The sequence below is a fragment of the Sphaeramia orbicularis genome, chromosome 3, assembly GCF_902148855.1.
Source record: "Sphaeramia orbicularis chromosome 3, fSphaOr1.1, whole genome shotgun sequence".
Classification (NCBI taxonomy): Eukaryota; Metazoa; Chordata; class Actinopteri; order Kurtiformes; family Apogonidae; genus Sphaeramia; species Sphaeramia orbicularis.
Genome location: NC_043959.1, coordinates 9,199,095 through 9,222,767, shown reverse-complemented (window position 1 = coordinate 9,222,767; position 23,673 = coordinate 9,199,095). Strand labels below are relative to the sequence as shown.

The following is a 23,673-nucleotide window of genomic DNA, read 5'->3' as shown; positions in this document are numbered from 1 at the left end:
ATATCGGCTTCCTTTTCAAAGAAGCCTCAGCAGAGATGTGTAATGTGACCTCATAATACAGCATTGTATCATTCAGAGGCTGAGGAACTGATAATCCTGCAGTGGCACTGTTGCTGTTTATAAAGAAAACCCTGGTCTCATCAGTCTACTTTCTGTTCACTTTGATTTCCACAACCTCCTTGAGAAAATGTGTGCATTCATACAAACACATGCTTCTTTTGTGGCGCATCACCATGTATGCTTAGTGCCAATCAATCAATACTGCCTCCACCCAACCATGTGTAATTAGAACAGTAAATGATACACTGCATGGTGGAGGGGGTTTGGGGTGGGGGGGTGGGTGGAGGGGGTTAAGAGTCTGTCTTTCATAGACATTTCCACTACGTGATACTGGCTTGACTCCACCTTTTTGCATTTCCGCTACGTAAAACAACCTGGACTCTGGTACCCGGTACCAGTTTTTTGGTATTTACTCCGCCGAGGTTCCAAAACAGGGGAATAGATACTGAAACAGTGTAAACACTGCAGACCACTGATTGGTCAGAGAGTTGGCTCTGTGTCATTGCATTATCCATGTGCAACCTGCCATTTTTAAGAAAACAGATGCGGAAGTTTACAGTAAATATACCAGTTTACAGTAAATATATCAGTACCATCATATAACACATGATGGCAGCCCGCAAAATTACACTGTGGTCTGTCAAGGAGATTCAGACAATTCTGTCCTTGGTGGCTGATGAAAAAATTCAGTGTGAGCTTGACGGGACAACACACAATGAGCGAGTTTATCAGCAACTCTGATCAGACGTCACGGAAGTTATGCACCGTGTTGCTATGATGTCCAGGTACTGTAAAGTCGGTAGTATCCTGTAATGGAAACAGTCTCCAGGAATAGGACCGGGTACCAGAGTGGAGTCGAGCCGGTTCCACGTGGTGGAAACGCATAAGAGGGACATGCATGGACTGATGGTCCTTTTTAGAATGCATCATCTTTGGTTAACCCTCAGAGACCTAGAGCAGCTTTTTGGTATATGACCTGGACAAATTTATCTGGTTTTTAGCTTACTGGCTGATAGGCCGTAGGCTATTGTCATCATGCGGTGTCCATCGTCGTCGTCCGTCAGCTGTCGTCGTCTGTCGTTGTCTGTTACAAAACTTTCAATCGTCTTCTTCTCCGAAACTACAGTTCTGATTGACTTCAAACTTGGTATACAGCTTCTTTTTCATGATGTCAACACAAGGTATTGAAATTATTTCGATCCGGATCTGATTCTGGATTTGATGTGACTTTGAAAAATTTTCCCATTATAAGAGATAGGAAGTGGATTGATCCAATAAATCAGTAAGTATCAATGATATCAAGTTGGAATTTGAGTTTTTTACAGATTGGAATGTGACCAAAACATGGGCTATTTCTGTAATATAATAAATACACAGAACTGGGTGATAATAAATGGCATCTGGATACATTTCCCAAAGCTTTTAATTTGGCCGGTAAGCTACAGGGCCATTGGTCCTATTTTTAGCTTACCAGCCGATAGGCTCCAAGCTATTGTTGTCATGCGGCCTCCGGCGGCGGCGTCTGTCATCATCTGTTGTCCATTACAAAAATTTCAATTGTCTTCTTCTCCGAAACTACAATTCCGATTGACTTCAAACTTGGTATACAGCTTCTTTATGATGATGTCAACAAAATTAGTGAAATTATTTGGATCTGGATCTGATTCTGGATTTGGTGCGACTTTGAAAAATTTCCCTATTATAAGAGATAGGAAGTGCCGGTAACCTACAGGGCCATTGATCCCATTTTTAATCTATCAATCCATCTGGTGTCAAACACCATCTGATTCAGCAGATCCTTGAGATTCATTCTGTTATTTTGCACATTTTACATCTGCATTATCTGAGAATAGACTAATTTAGCACAAATTAATAAAATAACTGCTGTAAAAATGTGGTGTTTTCACTGTGAAACCTTGAGGAATTTACATTTTTTTGATTCAGAGAAATAAATGTAGATGTTTTAAACTTGCAAATTAATTTTGGTGTGTACAGTGTTAACTAAGTTTGCAGGTTACAGGTGTGTATAGACTTAAGTATGATACAAGTGGTTTTATAGGGTTATGGCCAACTTCAACACATGCATGCTAAAAGCAAACTGACCTAAGAGACTAGATTTTTATGCTTTGACAATTTCCAACCAGTGATATGACATTCTTCAACTAAAACTGAAACCAACACTCATTAAAAGGCCTGAAGCATCAGTGCAAATCTGCACAATACATTTAGACAGCATGAGTGGGACAATGTCTGACTAAGTGAACAAAATATGATGAAATTGTGATGTTGTGTCTACTGGTTCTTTAATTATGAGGATTTTTAGAAATCTGTCATAATGTGATGGGTCCACAGTGTGCCAGTGTTGGGCTTCGTGGCAGTGACTCAGCACACACATTATCATCCTGTCCTCAGGGTGTACTTGCATACTGAGCCTCCTACAGCTAACAGGAGATAAGCTCCTTGCCCCGGGGCCATCTGGGTGTGTGGAAGGCTTACATACCTGGAGCGCTGAACTGACGGACAGAGGTAAGACGGGTCTTGTCGTAGAGGCGGCTGATGCTGCAGCCTTTGGGTGCGGACCAGGGCGCTGTGGCTCGGCTGTCTCTGTCCTCAGCGCTGTCGTAGACCTCCACGTGGGGCGGCCGCTCCGTCAGGTTTTTGCTGTAATGGCTCAAGCCGTACTGAGCGATCTGGATGGCGTAAAAGTAGCCCTGAGGACCCCACTGAGTGGACAGAGGCACACCTGGGAAAAGGAAAAAGCTGTCAGATAAAAGCCGGTAGAGTATTTAAATGCTCCTAAATCTTTTGCTTACACAGGCGTCTGGTTTTCTGCTGTCTGTGGCCTATTTTAGGCAAGTGTTCCTTTTTTGGATAGCAGTTGTCATAACGCCTCTTCTTGCCTTATGGAAAGACTAAATCTGTGCAGTGGCATGGTCGTATCAAATAAACTGGGCCAAAATTAATTAGCAACAGCAAACATATGATAAGACTCTCCAGTAATGGGACAGGACGGTTAGAAGTAACACATCACTCAGACTATTTTTAGAAGGAAATAACACAAAAACGCTCTTTTTCGCTTAATATCAGTTATTGTTTTCCTACCTTTTTAAAATAAAACCTTAACAACTGATCTGAACCAATTATTACCAATATAGCCAATGAAGGTTGTCACACTGTTTTAAAGTCTGCAATCTGCATCTTGCAATGATTTTTGGAATCCACATTTGTCTTATAAAAGACCTACAATGAAGAGCAAAAAATACATGTGGCTACAAGATATTAGACAAAAGAGATTATAGACAGAAGGAAGCAACAATGAAATAAAGAAAACATTACTGGGAAAAGGAGCTGGAAAGCCAAGGACACCAGCTAAATGACTGGATGATGTGGTGAAACTCACCTGAGGCAAGTCTTAATGCTCACGTAGCGGGAGACTCTGATTAACATTTAAGCAACTTATGACGGAGCAGAGAGAGAATACCAACGAACCACATCCTCAGAAGAGGCTGGGAGATGATGAGTGTCCCACTTTCAAACACAAACTGTTGTGTCTAAAGCTCATCCTTTAATACATGATTCACAGCTTCAGCACTGAATAATGGTTTGTATTTGCTTGCGTGGTTATAGCTTATGAATAGTGATGTCCCGATTTGGATTTTTTTTTGCTTCTGATCCGATCCTATTTTTGTTAGGATTAGTTTTGCCAATACCGATCTGATACAAACTATTTACAATGAAATTTTGACTTAAATTTGCAGTCATAATTTATAGGTTATTGTGCTATTATTTTACTTGCTATCACAATTGGGCTGAATGTGGAACCTGAATTAAAACAAGTATGACACCTTTGACTCTTACTAACTTTAGTATCATTTTTGCACTTTCCAAATTCATACTGTGGACCATATTAGAACCTTTGGCGGGCTGGTTTTGGCCCACGGGCTGTATGTTTGTCATAGCTGTAGCGTGTCTATGGACAGGTCTGTCCGGGGATTATCGGGGGGGGGTTCTATGCCGTGCGTTAGATGCACAGATCAGCGGGTTACTCACAGGTTGGGTTGGGGGGGGTCAAAAAAATTTCAGTTTATTTGCGGGGTGAGTTGGGTTGGGTCAAATAATTCAACAAAAGCCCAGGGGGTATAAAAAAAAAAAAAAACGACTCACGCATCACTACCATACGTACCTCAGAATGAGTATGCGCAGACCATAAAGTGAAAGTGAAACCTTTGGATACTTTAATTTGAGGGGGCAAGACATTTGTTTATATACATTGTATCAATGAAAGAGTCTGTTGCTTTTTGCTTAGTTGGATTTAGTAGATCTATATATAAGTCTATATATAAGTCTCCACAGAAGAATAAATGTTTTTTATGCGTAACAGAAAACTGTTTTTCCATTCACTGACTGAAAGTTTCCATACTTGACCCAGGTGACTGATGAATACAACTAATATTAATACTTTCCTTTTTGTGGTCTTAAAACTTTTGATCGGCTGATGAACAACCTATTTCAGTTTAATTGTTGTTTTCAATAAATTGCTTACTCAAATGTTTTTTTTGTCTCACTCCCATTTCTTCTTTTTGCATTTTGAAACTCTACTTCTATGACCTTCTTAAGGTCCAACAGTGCAAAATGTAAATTCTTGCAATTTTTCCAACTGGTGTTAAAATTTTGATCAGGAGTGTATCTCAGTAAACTTGGTATTAATTGGTTACTTGATGAGTGAATGTTTGATGTTGACATGTTGTTCACTTTTGTTCATTTTTCTTTAATTTGTATTTTCACCATAGCCTTCTGCGACTTCCGGTGAGTTTAAACTATCTTAAAAATGTTTCCAATGTACATGAACCAGTTTGATCAGGACTGAGACAATCTCTTTTGTTTGGACCAATAATCAGCAGTTTGGTTTGTACTGTATGTGGGGGGGGGGGGGGGGGGGGGGGGGGGCTGAAAAGTTCATAGCCTGACTAAGAAGGAGGTATTCCACAGCAATGAAACTTGGCATACATTAAATTCAGCCTCTCCTGATACTAATTGCATTGTTTCCTTCCAGATAAACCCACATTGGATAAATAATTTAGGACTTTGAACAGTAGTACCAGAGACATTTGGTGAACCGTCCGTGGCACCATGGTCTGATCAAATGTCTGCAGAAAAAGGGGTTCACCCCCAAGGACATTCATGCTGACATGGTTGCTATAGGGGATGATGCTCCAGCTTCATCAACTGTGCAAAACTGAAAAGATGAATTCAAGAGGGGTAGGGAGAACGAGGGAGGGGTGAAAAGCAAGCATTTTCATCAAATGTCTGTAGTACTACTTTTCAAAGTCCTAAATTATTTATCCAATGAAGGAAACCATGCAGTTAGTATCAGGAAAGGTTGAATTTAAAGTATGCCAAGTTTCATTGCTGTGGAATAACTCCTTCTTAGTCAGGCTATGAACTTTTCAGCCCCTCCTCATAGTCCAGGGGGTGTATTACATCTGTGAATTTGGTCTGAATCAAAATCTCATAGTCCAGACCACAGCAGGTATGTGTCAAAGTGCCCTTCATCAAAACAGGCATCACTCAGAAAAAGGTCAAATTCAGTACATCCAAACAGACTGTTGACAAATTTAATTCACTTTCTTATTCATAATGATAGTGGACTATTAGTAAATGTATGAAAGGCCTTTCTTTTTGTAATAAGTTGGACAAAAACAGAACCTGTTTTTTTTGCCTCGGACTGGACATCTTAATCTTGCATTAGGTGTAGAAGTCGCAGCTGAGTAAATCATGAAAAACATACATAATCCAGGGATTTCAAGGATACAAGACTGCACAGCACAGAAGCTGAAGAAACTGAAAAACTCAGATGTCTCAACTTCTCCATACAGAACACATTCCATATTATCCCGAAGACAATAAATGTTTTTGGGGTTTTTTTCTGAAAATAAAGCAATATGGTGGATGTATTTTTCTCAAGGAATTGGAGCTGTGTCTTGACTTGATCAATAAGCAGATTTGTTTCAGGTTTTTCTTTGAGCTATTTTAATGAAATATAATAAATATATCAAAGTTAGAGCTGGTGTGTGTGGCTGGCTGTCAAATTTTAAAGATGCAGTAGTGCAAACCCTAATCAAAAAAAACTGGCCATGACCACACTGTTTCAGCACATTCTAGGTCCATTTCCAAGCTGCCTTTTTTCTCTAAAATCATAGAGAAAGCTGCAGGTGCAATCTCTTCTGGTCAATCATGGTATCCTGGAGGTTTTTTAGTCAGGTTTTAAGTCCCTGCATAGCAGAGTCAGCATTGTGAAGAGTCTTCAATGACATTCTCCCAGCTAATAATTCTGGCAATTAAGTAATTCTTGTCCTGCTTAACCTAGCCAGGGACTTTAACACAGTGGACCATCATACTTTGACATCTCATTTGCAGCATTTAGTGGCATTCGTGGTACTGCTCTTGAGTGGTTTAGGTCCTGTCTGGCAAACAACAGAACAGTGTGTGCAAATCTCACTGGGTTTGAATACTTCTCCGCTCATTTGTTATATGGGATTCCACAAGGCTCACTTTTAGGGCCCCTGCTGTTCTCACTGTATTTACTTCCCCTGGGCTCCATCTTCGGAAAACAGGATATCACCTTCCACTGTTATGCTGATGACAGTCACATATATGTACTCTTAAGGAAGTAAGGGGCCTTCTCACTTAAGCCACTTCTGACATGTCCTGAAGATAGGGCTGGGTGATAAAACAATATATATCATGATATAACTTTTCCTCGCTATAAATATGAGACATGCTCGATACAATTTTGATAGAATTCATTCGTCCATGTTCTGACAGATATCTGCCTGTCTGTCTGCCTGTCTCTCTCTCCCTCTGACACATATCGATATCGTCTGATGTGAAATATATTATCGCGATATGATTTTTTTCCATATCACCCAGCCCTACCGGAAGATATTAAGTCCTCGATGGCTATTACATTTTTACTCTTGGCCCTCGCCACAGGATATTGTCATCAGTTCGTCATCCGTCTGTCTGTTTGTCCTTCTATCTTTGTAAAAACTTTAGCGTGGACTGAAGGCTGAGGGTTTTCAAGTGTGGGCACGTTATGTTTTCAACTGTAACCAAAAAAAAGCAGAAGTGATGGTGTTTGGTCATAGTGGCCCCTGTGAGTCCACCTCATTCATTTTCTATTGCTGCTCCTAAATTATGGAATGGCCCACCTTTGCACATAAGACAGATCCCTTCACTGTCCACTTTTAAAGTTCATCTTATAACCTATTTTAACTCTTTGGCTTTTGATCCAGCATGTGAGACTGCTCTTGTTTTAGTGCTTTTATTGTTTTTATTGTATTACCTGTTTTATACTGTTTATTTCAGTGTTTTTCAACCTTGGGGTCGGGACCCACCATAGGGGTTGCCTGAAATTCAAATGGGGTCACCTGAAATTTCCAGTAATTGATAAAAAAAACAAACAAAAAAAAAACATACTAATAAAAAATATACGGTGAGTTGAGAGAGACACTTACAATACATAAAAGACAAACTGAAGCTGAAACTGCAGCACTGTGGTACTGTTTATCTTTCAAATATTCATTATGGCTGGTTTAATAATGGCATAGTCTAGCAAACTATTACATGATAAAAAAAAAAAAAAAAAATTAATTTTAACCGAAAGACTGTCTCCGTTTTGAATGTCTGGGGTGCCAGAAATTTGTGATGTTAAAATGAGGTCATGAGCCAAAAAAGGTTGGGAACCACTGGCTTATTTAATAGTTTGTTTTTATGATTGATAAACAATGGTGATTCGGCATTCGTTTTTCATAAAGTGCTTTATAAAGCTGAGCTGAGTACAATTTAGGTCCAAAATTATGCAAAAAAATGTGTAGCTTTTAGTTAAACAACACAAAAAGAGCCATCCTAGCATCTAAGCCTCCACAAACCTAGGGAATAGTCTGCAGTTTGTACGGTGTTGCATGATTTATGTAATTTCATTTACAAAGCTCTGAATACTAGAGTTAACAACTGGTTATGAATGTACAATGTTCATAGTTGCCGGGTGCAGTTTCACCTAGAAAAGCCCATATCAATCTTGGCTGGCAGGTTAAGTGTGTACCAGTGTTATGGTAATTGAGATTATCCATTGAAATGCTCAGTGTTCATTTTAGCATGTGTTCAAGATGCAGCCCGGGTCTTTCATGGCTGTGGTCTTCTGCAGGAAGACGGATAGAGTAGATAAAGACAGTCCAAGAAAAAGTGAAAGACATAAAAAATGAGACAGATTGTGATTTAAGAGGCTGTTTAAGATTTAAGAGGATTAACTACTTCCACTAATGATAGTGTCCTGGCTCCTAGAACTTCATTATTCTCGACTCTACTCTTTGTCACACAGTGTCTCTGGAGAAACAAGAAAAAGAAAAGCCTGAATGTCTAACCCACTGTTATACAGCCATAAGCCCTACAGATGGTGGGACCTTGTACATGCATTTTTACATGAATCTGAGATTGAAATTCTTTTTTCTTTCAGGTGTTACAGTTTAAAGAAACCAGTACACGCTAAATAGATGTCAAATGGTAGTATTTTAGGAATATTTCAGGGTCAAATTTGAGTAACAGTAGCTAAAGGAGACCTCAGTTCCCCATTTCACACATTTTGCTGAAGGTACATTTAAATAACTTTTCCGTCAGCAGCCACAGAAAAGCTCTCATAATCTTGGTTAAAGCCTGAAGACTGTGACAACCCAATTAAAGATGAATAGCTAAGTGCTATTTTCACCTACAAAAAACATGTCGAAGAGGGGTGTGTATGATTGTGCCTATGGACTGGCAGTAACAACAAGCCTAGGCTTTAATCTATGAGCCTTATATGTGTAGGTGGAAATGTGTTTCTCCTATTTTGAACAAAAACACTCATGTTCATACAAAAATATTCAGGAAATAAAAGTGAGTGTGAGAAAACTCCAGCTATCAATCAAAACGGTTTTTATTAAGGGATCCAGTTGTTGTGAAAACAAAAAGTAGTATCGACATAATACAATTAAATTATTGTGAAAATAAACTAAACTTGTCAGGGTGTCTCTGCATTATTGTGCATATCTTTATCTACACACTTTTACTATAAAGAAGGCGACAGTGTCAAGTAGTTCAGTAAGATAGTAAGCAGATGTGGGTTAGTGATTACAAGAAATAAACTGCAGAATTCATCTCAATAGAAAGAATAGAAAATTAGCTCTTTTAAACACTAGCTTCACTCATCAAGCTTACCTCTGCATATGACACTTTGCCAATGAAAATATCATTGCTTATTTTGTCTCCTCACCCAAATAAATGCCTATTGCTTGATCAGATCCAATAATAGACTGCAGATGAATATCTATCACACTCTGCCCACTCCAGTGTCACTGAAAACTTGTAACTGTATCAGAGAACATCTGATGGAAAGAAAACAACTGCTATTCTTGCTTTTTGATTATGTAAAAGGACAATGAATGTCGCTTTGTGGATATCAAGCCAGTACACTCAGCCATGTCTTCCAGTGACTATATTGATGACAGTGTGGTTTGAACTAATAGCCTTTTAAAATGAGCTATTGATTCTTCCTAGCAATTATTTTACAAGACGCCTTGAAGTGAAAACAGACTTGAGGTTGGACTCCAGAAGTGCAGACAAATAGACAATAGATATCCAACAAAGTCTCTATGCAAACAAATGCTACTAGTGTCAGAGAGAATGAAGAAACATTTAACAAGTCGTGTTTGAGAGCACGGGGGTTAAACGAAAGACAAACATTTGAGGATAGCGGCCAGGGACTGAAATCTGAGCCGTGTCATTGATGACATCTTCCTTTACAGATGGAGAATTTGAGATGCTCCATTTGGCTGAAATAGACCTCATTACCTCAGTGGTAACATGGGTTTGAGTTAGGGATGCAATGGTACAGGTTATCCACGGTATGGTGTGTATTGTGGTTCTTGAGTCACGGTTCACGGTATGGTATGGTTCGGAGGCAGAGGCCGGCTGGAACCCAGCTGGAGCCCGGCCGGAACCCAGCCGTGTGCCAAAATGTAACTGGGAGCTGATGGAGAGCCTTAAGGCTCATTTATGTTTGCTTTATGTACGTAAGTAGGTTTGTCTGTTTCACTGCCTTCATAGTTTCATGCGTGATGTACGTTGGAATGAGCATTTCTTAATCAATCCACCAGAGGGCGCTGCTCTTAATTACCATACTGGCCGAATACCATGAAGAAGAGTAAAGTTTGTTGAAAAGAAGAAGACAGTCAATAATAATAAACATGGCGACGACAGAGGAGGTTTTACTAATGTAGATACTACTGGTAATATTAAGAGGGGTAACTGAAAGTAGAAGGGCTGTGCTCCAGGTCTGGCTCGTGACGGGCTCCGCATCCAGCTTCAACCAATGACAGTAGAATTCCATAAATCAAAGCTCTAACATGAACGTGATTTGCCAAGAAATGTCATTTGAAAATGACAAATGAGCCGTACCACGGTACATGCTCATACCACACCGTGTACCATTGCACCCCTAGTTTGAGTGAACAGGTATAGCACAGAATTAATGAATAAAATAAAAAATGTACAATTAAAATTAAGTAAAACAAATTGAAATATTTTGTGTTTTAACTGTCAATTTAACCCTTTCATGCATACTGGTCACTACAGTGGACAGCTATTCTACAACTGTTCTCTTATATATTCATGAATTTTGTTGTTCTTTTCGGGGTTTTTTGTTTTTTGTTACACACATCTTTATTAAAGTTTTAAGACACTACATATCTTTTCTGACATGAATCGGTAACACTATACAGATCTCTCCTGAGCATAAACCCCCAGAATCACAAGCCCTCCCCATAGTTTTTACACAATTTATCAGTAAATACATGTTTCTGTGCATCAAAAATTAAATGTGTGGTGTCCAGGTGAGTGGACATTTTTGCAACTTCATGAAAAATAGGTTGATGAGAATTTTTTTTTTTTTTTTAATGCATTTTATTATTATTTTTTTTTAAATATATTTTTATTTATTTATTTATTTATTTTATTTATTTTTCAGAATAAAATTTTCAATTGCATTGTTTTTTTCATGCCTAAAGAGGAATAAAAACACTCAGGAAAAAAATTTGAGTAAGGTTCTCATAATTTGTGCATGAAAGGGTTAAATAAAATAATCCCTGAAGACAAAGAAATTCTAATAATTACTGTGATAGAAAATGACATTGTGAAAATCACAGCCACTGATCTCCTTGGAAAATTACCATGATAAAAACGATGTAAAAATTGTTTGTGAGATGATACAAATTTATGTCACATTATTATTTTATTACCCAGTTGTAGTTTAGGTAAAAGTTTATTTACTATACTATATATTAATTGTATAGCTTTAACAAATATGTGAAATATCTCAACAAATAAGTAAAATGCATGCAAAATATGCTTGTGTAAAAATAGAATTGTGGAAACCTGCTTTGAATAAAAGAAAAAATGTTCCAGAATATTTTACAAAAATCAAAGCTGTTGTTAATTGTTGTAGAAATCCACTTGATTTTTGCTGGAATGAAGATAAAGATAGGTTTGCAGCACCTGAAGGGTTGAAATTCAAACTTTATGAACTATTAGGGTCCAAATACACAAATAAATGAACCAAAGACTAACAAAAGTGGGTTTTTCAAAATATGATTGTGCATTATGATTATATCTGGCTTGTTTTAAAAGATAAGTCAACATTTTGGGTGATGCACACAATGGTAAAGAGTTGTCCACATGTTATCACATTCTCATATCAATGTCCATTTCAAGTCCACGTTACCGCTTGATCAGACCCTAATGTTACTGTTTATTGGTTGTTGTAATTGTTTATTGTTGTTGTTACTGTTTATTGGTTGTTGTAACTGTTTATTGGTTGTTGTTATTGTTTGTTGGTTGTTATTACTGTTTATTGTTGTTGTTACCGTTTATTCATTGTTGTTACTGTTTATTGCTGCTGCTATGGTTTATTGCTGTTGTTACTGTTTACTGGTTGTTGTTACTGTTTATTGTTGTTGTTACTGTTCTGCTTTTGCCTGTTGTTTGTCTCGGTTTCAGGGTCTCTACCAGTGTTTGTTTGTGTATAACCCCTGTCCTGTTCTCCCATCAGGTTATACCCATACAGTAATAAAATAATTAAATCCAACCAATAGGGGGAATTGATCTAAGGTTCAAAACCCTCTTAGATCAAAACTGTTAGGCAACTCGTGACCCCAGTACACTTATACTGGAGGCCAAATTGCTGAATAGGACAGGGTTTAAAAAAAAAAAAAAAGTGGTTGTTAATGTGTTACATATTCATGTTGTGAAATGACTGTGATTGTCTGGTGGCGTTTTAAACTGCCATTCTGCAGAGAATTTCAAATAATTAAAAGCTGAAGAAAATGTATAGTTATTAAAAAAATGTAATGGCTAATCTTAGGCAATTAGGCAATAGGCATAGTGATTTGATTTCTGGCGCCTAAACAGGACATACATCTTACCTTCAACTCCACTGATACACTTGACACGGTCACGGACCTCCACATTGTAGCCCTCAAAAGACATGAAGACTCCATCTGGGTGGTAGGGCTCCCGCTGGGTGTACACTTTGGAATAACTGTGCTGAAACTCAAAGCGGTCGTAGCCGTCATACTGCACCACTTTGCCGTACACCTCAAAGTACTTCTCCATCCAGCTGAAGGGCAGGTAGACCTCTCCTCCGTCTCGCCTTCCTTTGATCGTAGTGTCGTCATTGATCAGACAGTCGATTTCCTCGTACTTAATGCCTCCGACCGCGCCGACGACAGGCGGGGGCTCTGGGGGTTGTGGGGGGTGCTGCTGGCTGCTGATGCTGGAATCCCCCACTTTGGGACTCGGAGCCACCAGGGCGGCGCGGGGCAGGAAGCGAAGTGAGGTGTCGCTGGAGCAGCGGTTCCACAGCAACACAGTGATGAGTGTGAAGAGGGTGCATATAATGATGAGGGTCTTATAGTTGACCCGGGAGGCCAGGCAGCGCATGGTCACGACTCACCTGCATGACATGAAAACACAAGGGACATAGAAAAAAAAAAAACAATTGACTGAGTTTGTTGAGAATAGGTTTAATGAATTAGCAAGTTATGCGATCCTGGGCTGTGAAAAATGTCCACCTCTAACTCCATAGACCCTTTTCTACCAGATAGCCTGGAACTTTTATTACAAGGAACTTCTTTACCTGGGTAAAATAATTCCTGCTAATCTGCATGCTTTGCGTTTCCACTGTACCTCTAAGTTCCGAAAAATGTATTCAAAATCAGGCTCGACTGTTTTGATTCACTGACTTAAAGTCCCGCTGAATTTCTTTTGAGCATATTCAGCATACGTTCTACGAGGTCCAGGCTGTTTTGGGCATATTTGCTAAATACACTCTTTAATGTATTCAGATGGAAAGACAGATGATTACAATGCATTTGTAGGAGCAAGATGAATTTGCTGAAAAGAGTCTATTCAGCAAATACATTCAATGAAGTCCAGGCTTATTATCCAGAGCCTATTTGAAGGACAGACAGATTATAGCAATGCACTCATAGGAACGGGCCAACACTACAACTGGCTTAATTCGAAGAGGGTATGGACGTCGTCTGTCCTATTTTTGCAGCTTCCTTTCTATTGCACCATTTTCCAAATGATCAAAATACAAATGAAGAGAATCTTGCAGAAATGGAATAAACAAACTTTGCCTCCACACACTGGCTTTAGAGGATGAGCATAATCGTGAAACGCTAACAGTGTGTTCCACCAATCAGCGTTCTTCAGTACACATCCTTGCCCCCAAGAATTCTGGGTAATCTGAAAAGTCTTACCCTCTAACCAGCATTGTTTTTTTTTAGGAAAAGTTTGGGGTTGAGGGAAAGTTTTAACCCGGGTAATTTTTGTGTAAACGCACCAAGGTTTTTCAAAAGTCCCTGGAAAAGTTTCTGTGGTGGAAAAGGAGCTAATAAAATGAAGTGCAACGTCATACTGAATAGGAATGACTCGGCATATTCTATTGAATTACAATTATTACGAGGCACATGTCCGGAACAAAGAGTATTCACATCAAAGTCAAACTTCACTGGAATTCATTCATTCATTCATCTTCTGAAAGCTTAGTCCTTGAAATGGGCCTTGGGCTGGCTGGCGTCCAACAGGTGGAGGTGGGCTACACAGAGCATGTGTCACCAGTTCTGACATATACAGAAAAACAACCACGTACTCTCACATGCACATCCAGGGGGATTTATGTTGACCAGTTAACCTATTAAGGTGCATGTGTTTGGATGGTGGGAGGTAGCTGGAGTACTCAGATACCCCTTTTTCACCAAACAGGTTCAGTGCTGACTTAACATCAGTTCTTTGCATTTCCACTGCCTACGTACCGGCTAAACTGGTTCCAAAGTGGTTTCAAAGTGGTTCTAAACAGGTTCCAGACAAGCACCAACTTTGAGCTGGGCTAAACCGGGGCCAGACTAAGAACTGATGACACGACCTCCCATGTCATCAGTATGTGGGGGTTACAGACCAAAAACAGGAAAAGCGAAAACTACGAAACGTTATTCTTAAAACTACAACCAGAGAAAGAGTTATAGATGCCAAAAACAAGCAGCAGTGGACCGAGGAGGAGACCAGCGTGGTCTTCATCTGAAGTCCAAGACAAGTTGGAGGGAGATTCTCGAACAAAACCGGTGTTCAAACAAATACAATGAGAGATGGCTGCTGCCAGCTATGACCGGACCCTGGACCAGCTTCTGAAACAAACGAAAGGAGTACAGGGACCAGAAAAGACAACTTGGACACAGCGGCCACCTGAAAAGAATCCTGCATTTCAACCTGCTGGACTCTGTTTAAAGTAGACCGGAAAATCAGACCACCAGTGCACTGAACTCGGCCACAGCAGCCACAGACTTGTGGCTTTCGATTGTGGACAAGTCTGTTGTTCAAACAGCGGCAAATGATACGGGTAAGTTTTGTTTCTCAAATGCATGGTTAATGGCTCAGAAAAAGTCAACTATAGAGATTAAAATGAGCTATAAACATTACGGACGTTAAACGCTAGCTACTGGTATGCTAACAACAAGCTCACAATAACACTTCTGTGATGTTCTCTCCAAAATGATGCTTCCTTGGTGAGTTCTTAAAAGGCAGAACTGAACTGAGTAGTTAACTTAATGGTGTTCCAGTAGACACTTATTGTTCATATTGGGGAAAACATGTAAAATTAAAGCACGGTTTCTTTGTTTTGTTCTTTACAGTTGTTGCCCATGGATTTTTTTTTTTCAAATTGGAGTCTTTTTTTTTAACTTCAGTGTGAATGAACCCATTTGAAATGCAAAAAGTTCAGTTGTCTGTGCTTTCCTGTGCCTCACATAAACTTCAGTAACAACACTGCTCTGTTGACCCCATTAATAATCTGTTGACAGACTAGCCTTGCTATTATTAAGTTCCATAGATCTCAGTTTCTAACTCTTCCACAGTCAAAAAACACTATCTATAAAGTCTTCCTTTGATCTCAAATTTTACGGATTTTACGTTGTTTTTTTGTTTTTCTTGTTTTTTTTTATCTTGTTATGGCTTCTATGGTCTTGTCCTCTTGTTGATCATTTGTCTTCCTTTTTCTTTTGTTTTCTTTTCCTTTTCGACTGTTCCCTTCATGGATCTCCACAGCCAGTCCTCTTCCTCCATTTAACCCTATCCTCTGCATCCTCTTCTCTCACACCAACTACCTGAGTCTTCTTTCACTCCATCCATAAATCTGGTCTTGGGTCTTCCTCTAGACCTCAGCATCCTTCTACCCATATATTCACTATCCCTGCTCTGTACATGTCCAAACCGTCTCAGTCTGGCCTCTCTGACTTTTTCTCCAAAACATCTAACATGTGCTGTTCGTCTGATGTACTCATTGCTGATCCAAACTACCCGGGTCAAAAGAGAGCCTGAGCATCTGTACCTCTGCTCCCTCCAGCTCTGCCTCCAGCTCCGCCTCCAGCGCCACTGTCTCCAACCCAGACAACATGGCTGCTCTCTCTCACCACTGTCTTGTGCATCTTTCCTTTCATTCTTGGTGACACTCTCATCACACAACACACCTGACACTTTACTCCACCCATTCCAACCTGCTTGCACATGCTTTCCTTCTTCTTTTATGGAATATTAATAATTTTGTTGAGACCAACATTAAAAAACTCTTCTTCTGTTTATGCTGGGAAAAAGTAGGGATGCACTGATACCACTTTTCTCCTGACCGAGTATGAGTACTTACATTTGAGTACTTGCCAATACCGAGTACCGATACGAGTACTTAATAATCCCATTCCAGTTCTTAGTTCCTTTTGTAAATGTGCTTTATTGTCGTTGTCATTAGTCTGACTGGAACAAAGTGCTGCTACTGACAATTAATGTGTTGGAATGAGCGTTTCTCAATTAATCCACCAGGGGGCGCCGCTCTTAATTAACCATACTGGACAAATACAACGAAGAAGAGTAAAGTTTTTTGAGAAGAAGAAGAAGAAGAAAGTCAGTAATAACAAACATGGAGACGACAGAGGCAACACTAATATGATACTAATATTGCAGCGTTTTCACTGGTAAGGTTTAAAAGCGAAGCTTCAGCAGGAAGAGAAAAGAGAAATGAGCGATAAGTTTCATTTTCACTTCTGCTGGTGGTGGTCCGCACCGCTCCATACTCCGGCTGGTATTCTCATTCTGTTTACGCATCCGTGAGCACCTGGTACATGGATGGAATGTACGCAGAGGACGGACAGAACGCTGCGTCCGTATCTGTCTGTGTCTTTAACGTTACTTGCAGTCAGTGTTAGTTTTATCACCAACATTTATTTTGAAAAATCTCCACACTCTTCACACTCCACACACATTATTCCACCTCCTCGTACCTGCTGCACTGAACTGTGAATGTCACACGGCCGTAAGTGGTATCGGTGCATTTGTATCGGATGTCTTTTACGAGTACACACACACTGAGTATTGGAGCCAATGCCGATACTTGTATCAGTATCGGTGCATCCCTAGGAAAAAGAATTCACACATCATATTATTGCTATATATTTCCTTCTGACAAACAGGGACCCAATAAAAACAGCTCTGTGGCCCTAAAATGGAGGAAACAGTCTTAGTTCATGCCAATGCTGAACAATGTTTTCGCACATGAACAAATTTTCTCAAAATTGTTCATAAATATGTTTTATTCTGGAATTTCCATAAAACAGATTACTGATCACAAACTGACTGCAACTGTAAGTGAATGTAAACACACTGAATGCACACATCTCTCCTCATTTCCAGGGAGTTCAAGGTAAAATTCAAGTTAAAGTCAGACAATTTACATAAACAGCTTGATGCAAAAGGACAAATTAACTGAAGTTATTTAAAAACAAGCAAAAGAAGTCCTATAATAAATAAATAATAAATTAAAATTAAATTTAATATTAGATGTTAAGTGCATGGAAAAACACTGAATGACAACATCTCCAAATCAGGTGAAGTGAAAGAAACTATAAAAATTAAGTGGTGAAATAAAATGTGATATTAGACAGATGACAGCTGTTATCCACTCTGATTTAAAACCCTTAATAAACCAGAGAGGCTACAGCTTGGAAGATGTTTTACTAAATAGATGACAAGTTGTTACTGTGTCAAGGTTTTTTTCCAGACTCTTATTTGGTGAGAAACCTGGACAGTCATAAGTAAGTTCCATCAGTAATTGGGATCAAGATTATTATCATAAATGAAAACTAATGAAATGACGAAAAGTAGAATTGTAAAAACATTTTTAACTGAAATAAATGAAAACTATAATTAAAAGAAAAAAACGCACACTGTATTGTGTGCTTACAAAACTAACTAAAATAGATAAAAAATTATGCATAGAATTCCCTTCGTTTTCATCTTTGTCAATGTCGGATTGACATGAAATCAATTTATTTCGCTCTAGCAATTTTAGCTAGCGGCACCGTACGACACTTGACGGTCCATCACTTGTGGTTTCCAGTCGTCTTCTGGTCCCCATTCTACCTGGAAACATGGAGACTAAAGTTGGGAGAAAGCAGCAGAGTCCTGTCTGGGATTTATTTGAATACGATGGACAAGAGGAGCAAAGATATAAAAAAAAACCCCTAAAACTAAACTAAAACTAAGCATTTAGAAAAAAAATGAAAACTTGTAAAAAGTAGCAAACCTGCTCTAAAAACTAATTAAAACGAACTGAATTAGAGAAAAAAAGTCAAAACTAAATAAAACTAAACTATAATGAAAAATCCAAAACTATTAGAACCTTGATTGGGATGATTTATGACAAACTAATCAAAATCTACTGTGGTAACACGCAAAATGGCAAATTTATGACAAATAAGAAGCTGTGGATTGCATTTGATTGAAAAAGTGGGTTCACAAGTGTGCCTTTTGCCAGTAAACAAGCCGCCCTTGTTTGTAATAAGCTGCCGTTCAGTCCTCTGGACCTCAAGGATAAGTGTTGTTTTGGCTTGTGTCACTTACTTAGCTTATCTGGGTGGCACTGCTGCAATTACACAAATAGTCCTTCAGATGCAGTGGGGTCAGGTCAAGCGGTTATGGAGCTACAGTTCTGCTTTTCAATGGGCTGTAACTCTTAAACTAAAAAACCTTCAACATTCTATTACACATATTTCTGTAGGTATTAGTAAGTACTTTAACCTGGTAAAGGTGGTGATTTGCCCAACTTTATTTTTCAATGTGAAAATCTGAAAAAAAAATGCTGTTATGGAGCTACAGTGATGACACCAGTTTTTTATGGTTTGCGCCAAAGTGCATAAAACGTTCTTGCTCAAATATTGTTACAAATTGGCATGGATATGCTACATAACATTTATCTATCATACTACCAATTTTTGAGCAAAGAATTGTGCACTTGTGAACTCAGTGTAGGGATGCACCGATACCACTTTTTTCCAGACCGAGTACGAGTACTTAGATTTGAGTACTTGCCGATACCGAGTACCGATACGAGTACTTAATAATCCCATACCAGTTCTTAGTTCCTTTTGTAAATGTGCTTTATTGTCATTGTCATTAGTCTGACTGGAACAAAGTGCTGCTACTGACATTTAATGTGTTGGAATGAGCATTTCTTAATTAATCCACCAGCCATACTCAGCCATACTGGACAAATACCATGAAAAAAAAAAAAGTTTTTTGAGAAGAAGAAAGTCAGTAACAACAAACATGGAAACGACAAAGGCAACACTAATGTGATACTAATATTGTAGCATTTTCGCTGGTAAGGTTTAAAAGCGAAGCTTCAGCAGGAAGAGAAAAGAGAAATGAGCAATAAGTTTCATTTTCACTTCCGCTGGCGGCGGTCCGCACCACTCCGTACCCGTCTTCGTCTGGTTACTCATCCGCCAGCACCTGGAAAACGGATGGAATGTACGTAGAGGGCGGACAGAACGCTGCATCCGTATCTGTCTGTGTCTGTAATGTTACTTGCAGTCAGCGTTACTTTTATCACCGTCATTTATTTGGTTAAATCTCCACTCTTCACACTCCACACACATTATTCCTCCTCCTCGTACCTGCTGCACTGAACTGGGAATGTCACACGGCCGTAAGTGGTATCAGTGCATTTGTATCGGATTACTTTTACAAGTACGAATACACACACTGAGTATTGGAGCCGATACCCGATACTCGTATCGGAATTGGTACATCCCTAGCTCAGTGTGTACGCATTGTGAGGTACATGTGATACACTCCGCACAACCCTGTACCACCCCCCCCCCCCGATAGTATTATAAGTAGGATGGAAACAAAAAGTGTTGCTCTGAGTAAGGTTTTTCTTTTCTTCAGACCCACGTTAACATGCGCCGCAGATTCGCAGATGTGTACACTGCACACTACAGTATGAACTCCACAGATGCACTGTGGCTGGATGAATACTGTTAATGTCTGCATCTAAATCTGACAGACATAGAAGGAAGGTGACCACATGTGGTTTCTGAACATGTACTTTTTACTATATCAGCTGCATTGAATACTGTCGTACATACCAGAGATACTTCCTTAAACAGTCACATACATATCAAACAGCCCATCCCAGAATACCTTGTGCAGGTGTCTCTTAAAGTGACAGAACCGGTTTTCTGTTTTACCTTCATTACAAGTACATTACATTACAAACTCATTCAGCGATGGAGCAAGAAGTTGAGTGTTAGAAACAAACAGAGAAACGACTTTGGAAACAGTCCTAACCTTTTCAATTGACTGTATGTAAGGCACGTGTTCTGAAATTGCACAAAAGTCACCTTGTAAAAAGTCATGGTCTTATTTGATACATAAATAATCAAGCTCATTGAATTGCACTGCATATTTTTTTTTACCAGAATGAATGTGTTGAATCAGAATGTGCTTAACCGCTCTGTATCGTGATTTAATTTGGCTGTGAACTGTATCACATCGCATCACGAGGTGCCACACACACATCTTTAATATATTGGATTAGAGATGTTGTATCGAGATGCACATCGTATTGACCTTACAACTAAGATTTCCAACCCTAATCTGAATGTTTGTTTTAAATGATATTTATGGTCTTTTGAGGATCAAGTTCTGAATGTAGGAGATATTCTTTAATGCAACACTCATTCACATCGTTTGCTGTTCAAAATGATGAAGATGAGGCAGTGAATGCATCTCTTTTCCTATCTGTTTGTGTGCCCATTTCCTGACATAAAACTGCAGTTTGTCTGAAAGTACAACCAAACTGAAGTCCAGAGTTTTTTTGGGTTTTTTTGTAACTCCTTTAGTACAAGCATGAAAAAGAGTCTTCTGGGAGTTACTCAGCAGGCCTAGGTGTAGCACTTCAGTGGTTTTGCACTTAATTCTTGTGTTTAATATGTTCTTAGCTCTATCCTGATAAGAATAATAAGTAATACTTTGAGAAAACCTCGAGGAACAAAACCTGTACATTCTCTGAGATTATTACACAAATTTGCAAAGAAAATACTCAGAAATCCTCTAAAATCAAAGGCGTGGATGCAGCTGCATGTCATGTATCCTGCCTGCAGTGGACGATCTAATCAAATTATATGCAGCAATTGGATTTAGCAATGAGTACTTATCATTTTAGTACAAAACCAGTGGAATGTTTCTTTTCAGAAGAAATATCCATACAATATGACATTATTCAAGGAAACTCTGAGCTGTTTCTTGGAATATTGCCCACTTCCACAGGTTCAAAAAACAGAAAACCATCCTAAAATATGCTAGTGTGAATGTGAGTACTGCTTTTTAAAATTTTTTGATATAATTAAGATTCATTTCAAGGCAGCACTTTATTTGTGTTTGTGACTCAGTTTGCTCGCAGCTATATGTAACAGCAGATATTCACTACCTTCTGTCTTACAGGTTTGCTGTTGGTTTGATGCCTGCTGGATGAATTCCTCAAACAATGCACCAGCAGTCAGTCTGGACCCACGGTTTCATGGCTGCAGAGGATCTGTGGCATTTTCACGGAGCCAGCAAGAAATCAGTAGGCGACACACACCGAGGCCCTCTCCTCCGCACTAATTACAGCTTACTGCTCAGATAGAATGTAGAATTACAGCAATGACTGAGCGCAGGCTTCTGACGACTGAGTGGGATGAAAACCAGCACTGCCCAAGTTCATTTCACCATCTCAGCTTTAACCGTCCACTACTAAAACGGGTATTAAATGGCCAAGAGTAATCTGCTCCTTTTTAGAGTTACAGAAATGATGGTGCCTCTTGAACAAAGTCACTCTCGTAGATGCCTCCTTTAGGGCTACAGCTAATGACTATTTCAATTATCACCTAGTCATTATAGTAGTCGATGACTAGTCAGATTATGGACTGCAAAAAAAAAAAAAACAAAGGCTCTTATTTATATTTAATGCCGTTATAAAAAACATTTTCTTTCCTTTAACAAGAACATTTGGTGCCTAACAATTAGAATGCATAACAAAGTTTGTTAAATATTCAATTCAACATTCAACAAATATTGCAAGCAGCAATAAAATACTTTTTTCTCTTATAAGTGCATGATGCCACTAACAACCTGTCGACTACTAAATAAGTAATCAACAAATTTTGCTGTCAACTATTTTTCAACTAGTTGACTAGTAGGGATGGGAATTGATAAGAATTTAACAATTCTGATTCCATTATAGATTTTGCTTATCGATCCGATAAGGGGCAGTGAAGGTGAAACTAAAGACTCTTTATTAATTCTTCTATTGGCGCATTTCTATTACATGGAACTGGTTCCACTCTGCTCGTCTCCCGTTGTTGCGCACCTCATTTCCTTTCCCCTACCTTCGGAAACTTGTATTTGAGGGGGTACGACGTTTGTTGCCCACACCAGAACTGGAACTGGGCCCGGATGAAAGCCTGGTATTCAATTTGCTGCTACATTCACAAGCGTCATTAAGTAGAGAATCAAGTGAATCACATACTGTGGACAAAAGTTTGAGCAGATTGGAGGGATTCCACCCTTTCGAAGAAATGGAAGCTTTGACAGTGTTCCAGTGGACCTGACGTCGTCTGTTTGGACCTGGCATCGTCTGTTTAGACTGTTTCTGCCTCAACACCCTGTTGGCTATGTTCTGACCAAAACAATGAAGCGTATGCGTGATGTCATCGCGCATGCGCAACAAAGGCAGAATCAATAAGCAGAATCGTTAAGCAGGCAGGCAAACAATTCTAAGGAATCGAGCTACTGGGATCCAGTTCTCAAAAAGAACCGGTTCTCGATTCCCATCCCTATTGACTAGTCATTATAGCCGTATCCCCACGTATAAAAATCACACACTAAATATTTAATCGACTGCAGTGACAGATTAATTTCTGGCAAAAAAAAAAAAACTAGAAAAGCACTCAGAGAGCGCAGACCTCCGCCAAGGCTGATCAGTGCCCCCCCCCCCCCCCCCATGGGCCCCCCCACACCAAGGAGGTTATGTTTTTGCCAGGGTTTGTTTGTTTGTTTGTCTGTCTGTCTGTTTGTCTGTCCATTAGTGTGCAACATAACTCAAAAAGTTATAGACAGATTTTGATGAAATTTTCTGGTCTGCGGCCCCCCCCGTGGGCCCCCCCACCCCCGATCACCACCAAAATTTAATCATTTCTTCCTTATCCCATTTCCAACAAACCCTGAAAATTTCATCCAAATCTGTCCATAACTTTTAGAGTTATGTTGCACACTAACGGACAGACAAACAGACAGACAGACAGACAGACAGACAAACAAACAAATAAACAAACCCTGGCAAAAACATAACTTCCTTGGCGGAGGTAAACATCACAAAATAAATTAAACATTGTCTTACTCTTCAAAAGGTGTAATTCAGATTCCATTTTTTCGGCCATCTTGTAGTCCCTAGTGACAAATGCTTTGCTACATCTTTGCCCGGTAAATTATTGCCGCATGCATAAAAACCATCACTGATATTTAGAGAAACGTCAGCCCGGGACAGTGATGAAAGATTAGGCCGATGGGAACCATGATGATGCTAAAAATATGACGCAGACGGAACCCTGAAATATATAAGCAGGACCAGACCTGTCAGAGAATGGCCTATAA

General features: G+C 39.3%; 1 protein-coding gene across 4 annotated transcripts in view; it reads right to left on the bottom strand.

Moving 5' to 3' along the window:
- The window catches only part of glceb (glucuronic acid epimerase b), a 113,506-nt gene that overhangs the window by 18,439 nt on the left and 71,394 nt on the right, over positions 1-23,673 (bottom strand). For all 4 annotated transcript variants that reach the window (XM_030122841.1, XM_030122834.1, XM_030122849.1 and 1 more), the window contains 2 exons: positions 12,573-13,102; positions 2,561-2,803 (listed from right to left, as the gene is read on the bottom strand). In XM_030122841.1, the coding sequence (XP_029978701.1) occupies positions 2,561-2,803; positions 12,573-13,089 (760 nt within the window). In that variant the 5' untranslated portion in view covers positions 13,090-13,102. The remainder of the gene's footprint in view (positions 1-2,560; positions 2,804-12,572; positions 13,103-23,673) is intronic.